At 38.1% G+C, this 16,720-nt stretch overlaps 1 protein-coding gene across 1 annotated transcript in view; it reads left to right on the forward strand.

Moving 5' to 3' along the window:
• The first annotated feature begins 966 nt into the window (after window positions 1-966).
• The window catches only part of SLC2A13 (solute carrier family 2 member 13), a 274,941-nt gene continuing 259,187 nt past the window's right edge, over window positions 967-16,720 (forward strand). The window contains exon 1 of the mRNA XM_036760016.1: window positions 967-1,914. Within this exon, the coding sequence (XP_036615911.1) occupies window positions 1,338-1,914 (577 nt within the window). The 5' untranslated portion in view covers window positions 967-1,337. The remainder of the gene's footprint in view (window positions 1,915-16,720) is intronic.

Below are 16,720 nucleotides of genomic sequence, written 5' to 3' on the forward strand. Positions count from 1 at the left end.
AAAGGGGTGTGTAGGGGATGAGTGCTTTTCTAGGGTGAGAAGGCCACTGGGTCAGGGTGAAGTTCCAAGGTGACATGTCTGTGGCATTATAGAGAAAGAAGTCTAGAAAATCAGAAGGAGTCTAGAAAGAAATGAAAGAGTGAAAGGAAATATTCAAAGAACATCTATGCATTCTCTGAATTAGGACAGGGTCCTACCATTACACTTCATCATGTATTTCCAACAGTAAGCTCACCAATTTTCCTCCTCCTCCAATAAGTTGGCAAGAAACAAAGGTACCAGTATATGCTTCTAGGACCGAAGGCTCATTGGCCAGTTTCCCCACCCCTACATCTATAATTCACAATTAACAGGGTAGTCCTAACATTAGTCAGCTAATTCAGTCTTTTTTCAAAGGATATTAACACTTGGCGAAGCAAAAAAAAAAAAAAAAAAAAAAAGAATCCACCATCAGTGCCAAGCCAAGACATTTTTCCTCAGACGCTTTCCAGCCCAGGACACCTGGGGCCAGGAAGTTGAGGGGAGATTTGAGGTTTCCTTCCACCAGACTGTGAACAATACAAGTCGATTTTCTTTTGGAAACCTGCTCCATTGAATGTCAGTGGGGCTCTAGATTGCACCAAAACCAATTCACAATCCCAAATCAAAAGTCTGGTTGTCCCGAAAGGGTTCAGGTTAGCATACTTGGGAGAAGCTGAACACAGAGTTTCTTTTTATCCACTAGCTCAACAGGCTATTGCTAGTGTCCTAGAGATGTCGAATGCCAGTATAATGCAGGTCTAAATTTATCTGTCACCTGTTCCTTGGGCAATGTAAAGGGACAATCCCAGTAGCTCCACAACTTGCCAGAGTAAGAGTTGGGTGCTGCCACCAGGAAGGCAGCTAATGAGCAGAGGCAGAACAGCTCAAACATTCCCAACTACTGCCACTGCCACATGTGACCAGTGGGGCTCCGCCTCCCGTTTCAGCCCAGCTGCGCCAGGTCTCTAGCTTGGGGGGAGTCGTTTTCAGAGAGTGTGAGACCAGCTCAAATTCCACGTCCTCTTGTATTCCAGCTCTGAAGCTTCAGTACCTCCTTAGCTGGCAGCAATTTCCCTAAGTGTTAACTGCAGCTGCAGTTGGGAAACAAGAAAAAGGCAGGCGGGAGCAGTAGCGAGTACCGAGTTCGTATTGAGCTCCCGAGGAGAAAGGAAAAGGAGGGAAAGAGGCAGCCGCAGAGGCATCAGCAGCAGCAGCAGCTGTGAGGCTTCGCTTTGCTTAAGGCTCCTTAACCTGCTGTACATACGCGGCTCTGGAGGTTCGTTTTCTCTCTCACAGGGGAAGTCGAAGGCTCCCCTATGAACCGCAAGACAGGCGAGAATGTGGAGTACACTCTGCGGAGCCTGAGCAGCCTTATGGGCGAGAGGCGGAGGAAGCAACAGGATCTAGACTCGGGCATCGCCTCTGGGGAACAGAGCCTCATTGCTGCCACCGAGTCATTCTGCAGCTTGCAGGGGAATGGTGGCCCTGGCCCGGGCTCCAGCACCTACCTTGGCAACAGCGGAGATCTGGAGCGGGCGGCGCGGCTGCAATTCCAGCAGAACGAGACCCCTTCCTTCGTCTACGTTGTGTCAGTCTTCTCAGCCCTGGGCGGCTTCCTGTTTGGCTATGACACGGGAGTGGTGTCCGGGGCTATGCTGCTGCTGAAGCGGCAGCTCAGCCTGGACACATTGTGGCAGGAATTGCTGGTGTCTGGAACTGTGGGGGCAGCGGCCGTCTCGGCACTGGCCGGCGGGGCCCTCAACGGCGTATTCGGCCGCCGCGCCGCCATCCTGCTGGCTAGTGCCCTCTTCACTGCGGGCTCCGTGGTGCTGTCGGTGGCGCAGAATAAGGAAACGCTGTTATCGGGCCGAGTTGTCGTGGGGCTCGGAATCGGTAAGTTTAGTAGTGGAGAAAACTCCTCGAAACAAGCACGATCCAAACCCCTATATTAAACATTTTGTCCCTAGTATTTCACCTCTCTCCATCTTAGCTCATCCCATGGACTGCCTTTATCTCATTCAGTCATTCAGGTCTTCTCCACATCATGACTATTAACCAAGCCCTCAGCTCAGCCTGGATCTTCTTGCCAGGCCTGTCTCTTGCGTCCCTTTTAGTGAGCTTGTTTGATTTTCAGGTTTCTCCCATAACCAAGCCTATTTCGATGTTTCTGTCTCTTCCTCTTTTTCCTCTCTTTATCACCAAGCCCACCTTGGCCCTTATACTTTTCTTAAACCGTTTCCTACCGTTTCCTAAAGTCTCTAGCCTGGCCTATTTCCACTTGACTAGTTTACGGCTGGTCTTCTAAACTGCTTTTCTGGTTCTAAATTATTTTCCCTATCTTTTCTTTCTTCACTCATCCCCCATCTTCATTTTTACGTGCTTTTCCTATTTTTCTCTATTTTCACCCTACATCTTTCTGCCCACAATCATACTTTCTTTTTTCCATTCTTTTTCTATTGCATAAATGACATGTTTTCTCCTTAAATTTATGTAAGGCAGACTTTCCATATCAATAAGATGAGTATTTTCACATTCATCTACTGTAGTTCAGCCAAGTTAATGGACATCCTCTCAGTTTTTAATTCTTTGCCATGTCAAAAAAAACCCCCTAACAACAACTATGAATATTTTCATGCGTCTTCGGAGTTTGTTTTGTTTGGGTTCAATTCCTCCTTTAATCTATCTTCCCTCTAATTCTTCTTTCTCCCTTTTCTCCTTCCTATTTTCCTGTTGAGTGAAACGTATTAATAGACTCAACTCTGGGGTGTGTGTGTGTGTGTGTGTGTGTGTGTGTGTGTGCATGTGTATTTTTTCTTCCTTTGAACAACCAGTTCAGATATAGACTTCCACTTGTGCAATCTGATTATGTGAGATAATTTCCCCTAACCTTCCTCTCCTTTTCCCTAGCTAAGGCCTAACAGAACCTCTCCGAGATCTTCTGTCTAATTAGACTCCTTCTGTGACCCGTGATGATGATAGGGTTCAGAGGGGACACGTATCATGTCCCCTTATTCGAGTTTATGCAGTCGATCCTTATTTAGTTCCTTATGATTGTTTACACAAGTCTACCTTTTTGTTTGTCTTGATTCCTGTGCTGGCACTTCAGGGTTTCTAAGCAGCTCTTGTCTTTTTATCAGTAATGCTTCAAAGTTCTCTCTTTCATTAAAGGACTTTTTTTTTTTTTTGCATGGTAGGGTTATATTCAGTTCTGTTGGGTAGATTATTCTTAGTTGTAGGCCTATATCTTTTGCCTTTAGAATATCATATTCCAAGCTATCTTCTCCCTTGGTATACTGGCTGCCAAATTCTTTGTGATTCAGACTATTGGTCCTCTGCATTTGAATCATTTCTTTCTGACTGTTTACATTATAAATTTTTTAATCTGGAAGCTCTGGACTTTGGTTATAATGTTCTTAAGAGTTTTCATTTTGGAATTTCTTTCAGGAGACAACCAGTAGGTTCTCTCTTTTGTTCAAAGATTCACCTGGGTCTTCTGCTTATTGATATTTTATTTATTTTTTTAATGATCAATTTATTTTTAGTTTTCAACTTTTACTTCCATATGATTTTGAGTTTTGAATTTTCTCCCCCCTCATCTTCTACTCTCTCCCCAAGACAGGAGGCAATCTGATATAGGCTCTACTTATACATTCATATTAAACATTTTCACAGTAGTCATGATGTAAAGAATTAGAACTAATGGGAGGAACCAGGAGAAAGAAGAAACAAACAAAAAAAAACAAAAGAAAAGGAGAGCAAATAGTATGCTTCCCTCTGCATTCATACTCCAAAGTTCTTTCTCTGGATGTGGATAAAATTTTCCATTGTGAGTCTTTTGGAGTTGTCTTAGATCTTTGCATTGCTGAGAAGAGCTAAGCCTATCAAGGTCAGTCATCCTACAATGGTGGCTGTTACAGTGTACGATATTCTGCTGGTTTTTCTGAAGTCCGCCTGCTCATCCTTTCTTATAGCATAATACTATTCCATTACACTCATATACCACAACTTGTTCAGCTATTCCCCAATTGATGGGCATCCCCTCAATTTCCAGTTCTTGACCACCACAAAAAGAGCTGCTATAAATATTTTTGTCCATGTGGCTCCTTTTCCCATTTTTACGATCTCTTTGGGATACAGTCCTAGAAGTGGTATTACTGGGTCAAAGGGTATGCACATTTTTATAACCCTTTGGGCATAGTTCCAAATTGCTCTCCAGAATAGTTAGATCAGTTTACAACTCCACCAACAATGCATTAGTGTTCCAATTTTCCCACATCTTCTCCAATATTTATCACTTTTTTTGTTTTGTGATGTTAGCCAATCTGATTGGTATGATGTGGTACCTCAGAGTCGTTTTGATTTGCATTTATGTAATCAATAATGATTTAGAACATTTTTTTCATATGAGTATAGATCTCTTTAATTTCTTCCTCTGAAAACTTGCCTGTTCATATCCTTTGACCATTTATTAACTGGGTAATGACTTGCATTCTTATGAATTCAACTCATTTCTCTATATATTTTAGAAATGAGGCCTTTATCAGAGACACTAGTTGTAAAAATTATTTCCCAGTTTTCCACTTCCCTTCTAATCTTGGTTGCATTGGCTTTGTTTGTGCAAAACCTTTTCAATTTAATGTAATGAAAATTATCCATTTTGCATTTCAGAGTGTTCTCTAACTCTTGTTTGGTCATAAATTCTTCACTTCTCCATAGATCTGACAGGTAAACTGAATAGTTTGCTCTCCTCGTTTGCTTTTAGTATCAGTCTTTATATCTAAATCATGCGCCCATTTTAACTTTACCTCAGTATGGGGTGTAAGATGTTGGTCTATGCCTAGCTTATGCTGTACTATTTTCCAGTTTTCCCAGCAGTTTTTGTTAAATAAAGAGTTCTTATCCCAGAACCTGAAGTCTTTGGATTTGTTCTAGCTCTATCAAATAATTTTTGGTAGTTTGATGGTATGGCATTGAAAAAGTAATTTAATTAAGATAGAATTGTCATTTTTTAAATATTAGCTTGGCCATCAGCAACTGATACTGTTCCAATTATTTAGATCTGACTTTGTGTGAAAAGTGTGTTTTGTAATTGTGTTCATATAGTTCCTGGGTTTATTTTGGAAGGTAGATTCCCAAATATTTTATAATATCTACAGTAACTTTAAATGGAATTCCTCTTTGTATCTCTTGCTGTTGGGTTTTGTTAGTGATATACAAAAATGCCAATGATTTATGTGCATTTATTTTAAATCCTGCAACTTTGCTAAAGTTGTTTATTATTTCAAGTAATTTTTTTACTTGAATCTCTAGGATTCTATAAGCATACCATCATATCATCTGCAAAAAGTGTTAGCTTTGTTTCTTCTTTGCTTATTCTTTCGATATCTTTTTCTTCTCTTATTGTTAAAACTAGCATTTCTAGTACAATATTGAATAACAGTGGTGACAATGGACATCCTTGTTTCATCCCTGATATTATTGGAAGTACTTCTAGCTTATACCTGTTACATATAATGCTTGCTGATGATTTTAGATAGATGCTACTTATCATTTTAAGGTAAACTTTGTTTATTCCTGTGCTCTCTAGTGTTTTTAATGGGAATACCTGTTGTATTTTGTCAAATGCTTTTCCTGTATCTATTGACATAGTCATATGACTTCTGTTAGTTTTATTCTTGATATGGTCAATTATGTTGATAGTTTTATTAATATTGAACCATTCCTGAATTCCTTCTATAAATCCTACCTGGTCATAGTGTATTATCCTCGACATAAGTTGCTGTAAATGCTATGGTACTGTTTTATGTGAAATTTTTGCATCTATATTCATTAGAGAAATTGGCCTATAACTTTCTTTTTCTTTTGGCTCTTTCCAGTTTAGGTATCAGCAACCATATTTGCATCATGCAAAGAATTTGGTAGGACTCCTTCTTCACCTATTTTCCCAAATAATTTATATAGTTTTAGAATTAATTGTCCTTTAAGTGTTTGGTAGAACTCACTTGTAAATCAATCTGGCCCTGGAGATTTTTTCTTAGGGAGTTCATTGATGGCTTGTTCAATTTCTTTTTCTGAAATGAGGTTCTTTAAGTACTTTATTTCCTTTTCTGTTAATCCGGACAATTTATATTTTTGTAAATATTCATCCATTTCACTAAGATTGTCAAATTTATTGGCATACAGTTCTGCAAAATAGCTTCTAATTATTGTTTTGATTTCCTCTTCATTGGTAGTGAATTCACTCTTTTCATTTTTGATACTGGTAATTTGATTTTCTTTTTTAAAAATCAAATTAACAAAAGGTTTACCTAATTTATATTTTTTTCATAAAACCAGCTCTTAGTTTTATTTATTAGTTCAATAGTTTTCTTAATTTCAATTTTATTAATCTCTCCTTTGGTTTTCAGAATTTCTAATGTGGTATTTTTCTAGCTTTTTTTAGTTCCTTGACAAATTCAATGAACTCTTCTTTCTCTATTTTATTCATGTAAGCATGATCTAAAACTTCCCCTAAGAACCACTTCTGCTGCATCACATGAGTATGTTGTCTCATTATAATTTTCTTGAATGAAGTTATTGATTGTTTCTATGATTTGCTGTTTGATTCATTCATTCTTTAGGATTAGATTATTTAGTTTCCAATTAATTTTTAGTCTATCTTTCCATGACCCTTTATTACACGTAATTTTTGTTGCATCATGATCTGAAAAAGATACATTTAACATTTCTGCCCTTCTTCATTGGATTTGGGGGTTTTATGCCATAATATGTGGTCAATTTTTGTGTAGGTGCCATGTGTCACTGTGAAATATTCCCCATTCAGTTTTCTCCAGAAGTCAACCATGTCTAACTTTTCTAAAATTCTATTCATGTCCTTAACTTCTTTCTCATTTATTTTCTGGTCAGGTTTATCTAGTTCTGAGAGGGGGAGGTTGAGTTTTGTTATCTATTTCTTACTATAACTCCCTTAATTTCTCTAAGAATTTGGATGCTATACAACTTGGTGCATATATGTTTAGTAATGACATTACTTCATTGTCTATGGTACCTTTTATCAGGATTTAGTTTCCTTCTTTTACTTAGATCTATTTTTCCTTTTGCTTTGTCAGAGATCAGAATTGCTACCCCTGCTTTTTTTTACTTCAGCTGAAGCATAATATATTCTACTCCAGCCATTTACCTTTACCCTGTGTGTATCCCCCTGTTTCAAATATGTTTCTTGTAAAGAACATATTGTAGAATTATAGTTTTTGATCCATGCTGCTATCTTCTTCCATTTTATGCGAGAGTTCATTCCATTCACATTCACAGTTATGATTACTGTCTGTTTCTTTCTCTTCACTCTATTTCCTTCTACCCTGTTTATGCTTTTCTCTCCTTTCTCCCTTTCCCTCCTCACTAGAGTTTTGCTTTTGACTACTGCCTCCCTTAGTCTGCCCTCCCTTCTATCAGTCCCCTGTCTTTTCTTTCCCTTTTCCCTTACTACTTCTTCCCTCCCTTCTATCCACTCCCTCCCTTTTCTTTCCCCTTTCCTCTCCAACTTCCTATATGGTCAGTTAGATTTCTATACCTAACTTTTATTCCCTTTTTGAGCCAAATCTGATGAGAGTAAGGTTCAAACAATGCTCATTTCCCTCTCTTCTTTCCCTCTGCTGAAATCAGTTTTTGTGATTTTTCATATGATGTAATTTACACTTGTCTGTCTCCTCCTTTCCTCTTCTCCCAGTACAATCCCTTTTCACCACCTAATTACATTTTTTATTGTAATATCAAAGTCAGCTTATACCCACGCCCTCTGTCTATATGTACCCCCTTTAAATGGTGTAATAACAATATAGTTCTCCAGAGTTACAAGTGTCATCTTCCTTTGTAGGGTTCTAAACAGTTTGCTTTTATTAATAACATGTTGTTTTTTTTTTCTTTCCTATTTACCTTTTTATGCCTCTTGAGTCTTGTATTTGAAGATCAGTTTTTCTGTTGAGCTCAGGTCATTTCATCAGGAAGGTTCAGAAGTCCCCTATTTCATTGAATAATATGCATATGTGTTTAGTAATGGTGTTACTTCATTGTCCACAGTACCTTTTATCAGGATTTAGTTTCTCTCTTTTACTTAGATCTATTTTTGCTTTTGCTTTGTCTGAGATCAGGATTGTTACCCCTACTTTTTTTTTTTACTTCAGCTGAAGCATAATATATTTACTCCAGTCTTTTACCTTTACTCTGTGTGTATCTTTCTGCTTCTTCCTTTGCTGGGTAGTTGATCCTTATCCAATCTCTGTTGCCTTATGAAATACTGTATTCCACACCTTCCAATCTTTTAATGTAGAAGCTGCAAGGTCCTGCATAATCCTGACTGTAGTTCCATGATATTTAAGTTGTTTTTTTTCTGGCTGATTGCAGTATTTTCTCTTTGACCTGGTAATTTTGGAATTTGGCTATAATATTACTCAGCATTTTCAAGTTGGGACCTCTTTCAGGAAGTGATTTGTGGATTCTTTCAATGACTATTTTACTTTCTGGCTCAAGGACTTCAGGGAAGTTTTTCTTGATTTCCTGAAAGATGCTGTCCAGGCTTTTATTTTCATCATGGTTTTCAGGTAAACCAATAATTTTTAAATTGTCTCTCCTGAATCTATTTTCCGGGTCAGTTGTTTTTACCAATGAGGTATTTTACATTTTCTTCTGTTTGTCCATTCTTTTGTTTCTGCTTGACTGATTCTTGATATCTCATAGAGTCATCAGCTTATACTTGCTCAATTCTAATTTTTAACAAATTGTTTTCTTCTAGTAGATTTTGTACCTCCTTTTCTGTTTGTCCCATTTTGCTTTTTAAGGAGTTATCTGCACTGAATTTTTGTGTTTTCTTTTGCATTTGGCCAATTCTACTTTTTAAGGACTTGTTTTCTACAGTCAATTTTTGTCCTTCCTTTTCCAAGTTACTGACTCTCTCTTCCATACCTCTCATTTCTTTTCCCAAGTTTTCTTCTCTCTCTTTTATTTGACTTTTAAAATCTCTCTTGAGCTCTTCCAAGAAGGCTTTTGGAGCTTGAGACCAGTTCATATTCCCCTTTGAGGTTTCAGATATGGGTATATTGACAATGTTGTCCTTTTGTGAATTTGTGTCTTGATCTTCCCTAAGAATCTGTGGCCATTGTCCATTTCTGCTTTTTGCTCATGATGTTTGCTTAATTCCTGGCTTTTAGAGTTGAGCTCTCCTGCTGGAGCACAAGGGGCACTGACCCAAGCTTCTTGTGCTAGGAGCCCAGGTCCTGGTCACTGTCTTTGTGTGCTAGGGTCTCAGGTGCTGGCAGCTGGAGACTGTAGGGGTTTGGCAGCTTACCTGGTGCTAAGCTAGGGTCAGCAATACTGGAGCTCTTAGGGTGGGAGTTGGGAGTCTGGCCCCTGGGGGGTGCCTGGTCACCTGAGCGATGCACTTTATTGTTTGGCTGCTGGAAGATATCTGGCAGGCTGAAGCTGTGCCTTCTGGAGCTGTGCCTTCTGGAGTTGTGCTTCCTGGAGTTGTGCTTCCTGGAGTTGTGCTGAAGCACTGGGAGATTTGGCTGCTGGAGAACACCAGCACATGTGGTGGTTTTTGGAGCTGGGGCCTACTGGTTCCCCTGCCTGTGCCAAGGCACTTGGGGGTCCTGCTGTTGTCACTTGCTTGCTCCACCACCCTGGCACTCAGTATCTCCCCCTGGTTTGCTGAGGTAGGACTTGCTAGGGTGCTTTGCATCCTGTAGTGTCCCCCCACCCCCAGAGCAAGACGGGCCTTTCCCATTAATCCCCCAAGCTTCCTGGGCTGAAAGATTGCTGCACCTTGTCTTTCTGCTGTCTCAGTTGTTCCAGGGTTTTTCCTGGAGTATATTTTCTGAGATTTCAGAGGTCAATAAGGGAGGGTGAGAGTGACTTACTTCTTGCTCTCCCATCTTGGCTCCTGGAAGCAGAATCTTTTATTAGTATTTCTAAAAAAATCATTTTATTGTGAACAAAATGCACCTTTAAAGATTGTCAAAAACAAAATGTCACCTATACATATTTTAAGATTATACAAAAAGATTCTGTGACGTGCATGACTTGCTGCCATCAAAAAACTGTGTTAAGTCCACTATAAATGTATATTATATAACCTCAGCTCAGCCTGTAGTGCTTCAAAGTAATGCTTTTACACCCCACTATTCTCACTCTTCCCTCACTATTCTTTTCCTCATAGCAGCTATTCCAAAACTTCTTTTTTAAATAAGCTTTTATTGATGTATTTGATTTTTTTGAAAAATCACTGTAGTTTCTCCCAGTAATCTCCACCCTCCCAGAGAGTCATACCATGTAACAAACATTATTTTTCAAAGAGAAAAAGAAGAAAGTCATAATAGACAATAAAATATTCCAAAAAAGTCTGAAAATTTGTAGACCTCTCACCTCTGCAAAGAGGTGAAGTGGGAGAGTCTTTTCATATCTCTCTTTTCAATCCATGCTTCTTTATAGTTTTGCAAGATGCTCTGTGTGTGTGTGTGTGTGTGTGTGTGTGTGTGTGTGTGTGTAGTTATTCTTTTGGTTTATATTGTTGTAATTATTTGTGTATTTTTTCTTGGCTCTACTTTCTTCATTTGAATAATTCCATATAGATCCTTCCATGCTTCTATATTCATCACATCATTCATTATATCATTAAAGCAAAGTTCGAAGAGGACCATGAGCATGACTGAATTGTTCAGAATTGCAGGATATAAATAATTCTCTAAGTACAAGGCAGAAGAATTAAATCATTTATTTAAACTCCAAAGGACCAGACCTAAGTACCAATGCCCCCAATTCGATATTGTGGCGAGAACCTTCTAAAACCAATTCGCACATCTCACCACAGTGACCAGGAGGTTACAGAAAAATATTATGGCAGCAAGCCAAGCCATAATTGTGCTTCCCCCAATACTAGGGCCCTCCTGTAAGAATATTACTCACAAGTTCCAAGCCCCTGCTCAGCACCCTCCAATCCGTACTCTCTGGAAGCTGACTCTCAGCTCTCTGCCCCATTCTCAGTCCTCAGTCATCAGTTTCTGCTCCTCCTCATCCTCAGTTTCTCCAGCCTCTGCTGCTTCTTTAGTTTCTCAACTTCTTCAGCATCTGCTGCTTCAGCTTCTCCTGCTCCTTGGCTTCTGCTCATCCAGCTTCTACTGCTCCAGCTTCTGCTGGTTCTGCTTCTGCTGCTCCTCCTTCTCCTGCTTCTGCCACATCTGCTTCTCCAAGCTCTGTTCTCTCTTTTTATACAGTCCTTGGCTATCATCTGATCCAACTAAAAGCTAGAACATCATCTGATTGACCAGAACTTAGGCACATACCATTGGTTCTGGTCTTAGCAACTCCCCTTAGGGCCCTGAGGGCTTCATGCCCACATTGGCTTAGCACCCAGTAAGTAGGGGTTTGGGACCTACTTAGGAGCAAAGATATAATCAGACCTCCCTTGGTTGGACCCACCTGGAGTCTCACCTGAAGCCTATTCAATGGATGGGAAAGATCTTTTCACTTATTGATTGACTTTACAGTCATTTCTTACAACATTTGTGTACCACAATTTGTTTAGCTCTCCAATCAATGAGCGTCTATTTTGTTTCCAATTTTTGCTCTCAGAGAAAGTGCTGATATCAGTATTTTGGTGTATATTGAGACTTTCTTCTTGGCCTCCTTGAAGTATAAGTCCAGGAAATGAATTTCTGGGCCAAAGGGTAAAAACCTTTTAGTCCCTTCCTTAGCAATTCCAAATTGATTTTAAATATGGTTGTATCAGTATACAGCTCCACCAACCATGTACCACCATTGTGCTATTTTCCTACAACTATTCCAACACTGACTATTCCTATCTTTCATAATCTTTGCCAATTTGTAGGGTATAAAGTAAAATGTCATCATTATTTTGAGTTGCGTTTCTCTTATTATTAGTGATTCAGAGTATTCTTTCATGTTGTTGTTAATAGTTTGCAATTGTTGGTTTAAGGACTGTTTGTTCCAGGACTGTTTGTTCCTATCTTTTGACCACTTACCTATTTAGGGAATAGTTTTTGGTTATGTATATGTTGTGTGTGTGTGTGTGTGTGTGTGTGTGTGTGTATACACATACACATACATATGTTAATTTTTTGTATTTTTGTATATCAAACCCTTATGAGAGTAACTTGATAAGGCTTTTCTAGTTTGATGGCTTCTGTTCTAGGTACATTAATATTTCTTCTGGGAAGAAGATTTTCAGTTTCATGTAATTAAAGTTACCTATTTCTTTTTTTAATAGGCTTTATCCCTTGTTTGATTAAGGATGCATGGTGGCAAAGAATTGGAAATCAAGAGGATGCTCATCAAATGGGGAATGGCTAAACAAGTTGTGGTATATTAATGGAATACTATTGTGCTATAAGAAGTGACAAGCAGAGGGACTTCATAATAACCTGAAAAGAACTTCATGATCTGATGCTGAGTGAGGGGAGCAGAACCAGGAGAACACTATACATGATTACAGAGACATGGTACATAACTTTGATAGACTTGGCTCTTCTCAGCAATACAAGGTTCTAAGACAGCTCCAAAAGACTCATGATGGAAAAAGCTATCCACATCCAAAGAATTACAGAGTCTGAATGCAGATTGAGGCAAACTATTTGCTCTCTTTTTTTTTCTTCTTTTTTGGTTTCGTTTCCTCTTTCTCATAGTTCATTCCATTGGTTATAATTCTTCTTTACAATTTGACTATTGTTTAAATAAGTTTAATGTGAAGGCATATGTAAAACCTATATCATATTGTGTGCCATCTTGGGGAGGAGGGGGAGAAAATTTAGAACTCAAAAACTTGTGGAACTGCATGTTGTAAATTAAAAATAAAACAAATAAAAAGAAAGAATGTATCTCCTGTCTAAAGCTATGAGAGTTATTTGATCTCTTTTAATTTTTTTGTTGCATTATTTCTAATATTAAGGTCATGTGTCTGTTTAGAATATTTTGTGGAAGCATTCTTTCTATTTTTATTTTACATTCTGGTTCTAAGAGATCTGGGAAATTTTTTGTAATTTGAAATGTTTAGGTTTTTATTTTTTTGGTTATGGCTTTTAGATAGTCCAATTAGTCTTTAGTTTTTGCTATTTGGTCTTTTATCTAGGTCATTTGCTTATGCCATAAGATGTTTTATTTTCTTCTGTTTTTTCAGTCTTTGTACTTTATTTATTATTTACACTAATATTATTTGATGTCTCAAGGAATCACTAACTATTCCTCCTCTTCCTCTTCCTCCTTTTCCTTCTCCTCTTCCTCCTCCTTCTCCTTCTCCTCCTCCTCTTCCTCCTTCTCCTCCTCCTCCTCCTCCTCCTTCTCCTTCGCCTTCCTTTCTCCTCCTTCTTCTCTTTCTATTTCTGTCAATAGCTTCTATTTGTTCCATTCCATTGTTTCAGGGAGCTGGTTATTCAAGTAAGATATTATTCCTCTTGAGCCAAGTTATTAATTACCTCTCGAGTTTTGTTTCTTCTGTAACTCATTTCTTTTTAACTCTTTTTCTCTTCCAGGAATTCTAGTTGAATTTGGCTTTAGGCTGTGTTTTCCTTTGAGGCTTTGCTTGTAGATGTTTTGGGATCATTCTCTTATTCTTGGTTTGTGCTTTTTTCCCCCAGTACAGTGTCATTTTATTTTCTAAATATGTTTTATTTTCCCCCAGTTACATGTTAAAACACTTTTTTGTTTTTATTATTTTTTTCCCTCAATTACACGGAAAAACTAGTTTCAACATTCATTTTTGAAATTGAGTTCCAAATTCTCTCCCTTTCTCCCTACTCCCCTCATTGAGAAGGCAAGCAATTGATATAGGTTATACATGTGTAGTCATGCAAAACATATCCATAATAGTCATGTTATGAAATAAAACATAGAACAAAATAAAAACCCTCCAAAAATAAAGTAAAAAAATATGCTTCAATCTGTATTCAGACTCCATCAGTTTTCTCTCCATGGTATTTTTTTTTATCATAAGTCCTTCAGAGTTGTCTTGGATTATTGTATTGTGAGAATATCCAAGTAATTCACAGTTAATCATCTTACATTATTGCTGTTGACTGTGTACAGTGTCCTCCTGGTTTTTTTCGTTTCATTTTGCATCAGTTCAGGTAAGTCTTTCCAAGTTTTTTGAGAGCATCTGGCTCATCAATTTTTATAGCACCATAGCATTCTACCACAATCATATAGCACAACTTGTTCAGCTGTTCACCAATTCTTTGTCACCAGAAAGAACTGTAGTAAATATTTGGGCATAGTTCCAAATTGCTCGATGTAATGGTTGAATTAGTTTACAACTTCACAAACAGTGCATTAGTGTCTCAATTTTCCCACATGCCCTCCAGCATTCGTCATTTTCCTCTTTTGTCCTATTAGCCAGTCTAATAAGTATGAGGTAGTGCCTCAAAATTGGTTTGATTTGCATTTTTTCAATCAATAGTGTTATAGAGCATTTTTAAATGGTTATAGATAGCTTTGATTACTTTTATCTGAAAACTGACTGTGCCTACTTTTTGATCATTTGTCAATTGGGGAATGGCTCTTATTTCTATAAATTTTACTCATTTCTCTATATTTAAGACATGAGGCCTTTATCACAGAAACTTGCTTCAAATTTTTTTTCACAGTTATGATTGCTAACTGTATTTCTCTCCATCCTGTTTCCCCATTTATTCAGTTCTTTTTCCTTTCACCCTGTCCCCTCTCAAAAGTGTTTCACTTCTGACTAACTCTTCCCCCAATATACCCTCCCTTCTATCACCCCTCCCCCTTCTCTTATCTCCATCCCCTCTTAATTTCCTGTAGGGTAAAATAGATTTCTATACCCAATTGTGTGTGTATGTTATTCCCTCTTTAAGTCAATTCTGAGGAAAGTAAAGTTCAAGCATTCTCCATCACGTCCCCCATTTTCACCACCATAACCACTGTAAAAGCTCTTTCTTGCCTTTTTAAAAGAATTTTAAGCTTTTATTTAGCATTTTTGTTTTCCCCTAGTTATTTGAAAAAACAGTTTTTAACATTTTTAAAAACTTTGTGTTCTAAATTCTCTTCCTTTCTCCCTCCCCCCTCTACCATTGAGAAGGCAAGCAGTTTGATATAGGTTATACATGTGTAGTCATGCAAAACATATCCATAATAGTCATGTTATGAAATAAAACATGGACAAGAAAAAATTCCTCAAGAAAAATAAAGTAAAAAAAGTATGTTTCTATCTGTATTTAGACACCATCAATTCTTTCTCTGGGGTTAGGGAGCATTTTTCATCATAAGTCCTTCAGAGCTGTCTTGGATCATTGTATTGCTGAGAATAGCTGATTCATTTTACTTTGTACATAGTACAGTTCATTTTGCATCAGCTCATGCAGGTATGTATTGGGAATCAAGATGGGCTCTTAGCGATTATTCAGCCAAGTGCCCTTGAAGAGTTTGGCCTTTGTTTCCTTGATTAAATTAGGAGTCCTGGATGACCTCCTTGCCTCGAGGGAAAGCCTAGTTTACATGGGTTTGAGTGACATGTTTGTGATATCAGAGGCTTTTTAGACCATGTGGGTTTAAGCTGCATTTTTGTGACCATTTTACGTCATGTGGGTCCCAAGGGGAGTTGCTAAGACCAGAGCTTAAGTTCTGGTCACTTGGATGACATTTGATGACAGTTAAAGAGTACGTAAAAAGGAAAGACAGAGGTATTTGCTTAAGGCTCTCACTCCTGGAGGTGCGGGACTCTGGGCAGCTGCTCTAAGGGCCTTCCAGCTGAACTCAGATGTTGGTGGTTTTCTTGGTAACTATGAATTGTATTTGGTCTGTTGATGTTCATAATTTGTTTGCATTTGCTCTGAAGCTCTGGGTGATGGCTTTTCCCCCTGAGCTGAGTGAATGATATTTGTATGTTGGATTAAAGTAAGATTGTTAACCTCTTAATATTGCTTTCCTTAGTAAAGCAGATCAAAATAACCTGGGCTTGCAGCATTCTGTGAGCTAGTTGTTGTTGGTTTTACACCCCCACAGCAGCTGCTAGCAGGATTGTTGAAACAAAGTCTTTCCCTAATTTTATTTTTTAGATATCTTCCCTTCATATTCAACTCACACCTGTGCCTTCTGTCTTTATATGTTTCTTCTAACTACCCTAATAATGAGAAAGGTCTCATGAATTATACACATCATCTTTCCATGTAGGAATGTAAACAAAACAGTTCAACTTTAGTAAGTCCCTTAGGATTTCTCTTTCTTGTTTACCTTTTCATGCTTCTCTTGATTCTTCTGTTTGAAAGTCAAATTTTCTCTTCAGGTCTTGTCTTTTCACTGAGAAAGCTTGAAAGTCCTCTATTTTGTTGAATATCCATATTTTGCCTTGGAGCATGATACTCAGTTTTGCTGGGTAGGTGATTCTTGGTTGTAATCCTAGCTCCTTTGCCCTCTGGAATATCATATTGCAAACCTTGTAATCCCTTGATGTAGAAAGTGCTGAATCATGTGTTATCCTGAATGTGGCTCCACAAAACTTAAATTGTCTTTCTGGCTGCTTGCAGTTTTTTCTCCTTAATCTGAGAACTCTGCAATTTAGCTATAATATTCCTGGAAGTTTTCATTTTGGGATCTCTTTCAGGAGGTGATTGGTGGATTCTTTCAATTTCTATTTTCCCCTCTGGTTCTAGGATATCAGGGCAGTTTTCTTTGATAATTT

The sequence above is a fragment of the Trichosurus vulpecula genome, chromosome 5, assembly GCF_011100635.1.
Source record: "Trichosurus vulpecula isolate mTriVul1 chromosome 5, mTriVul1.pri, whole genome shotgun sequence".
Classification (NCBI taxonomy): Eukaryota; Metazoa; Chordata; class Mammalia; order Diprotodontia; family Phalangeridae; genus Trichosurus; species Trichosurus vulpecula.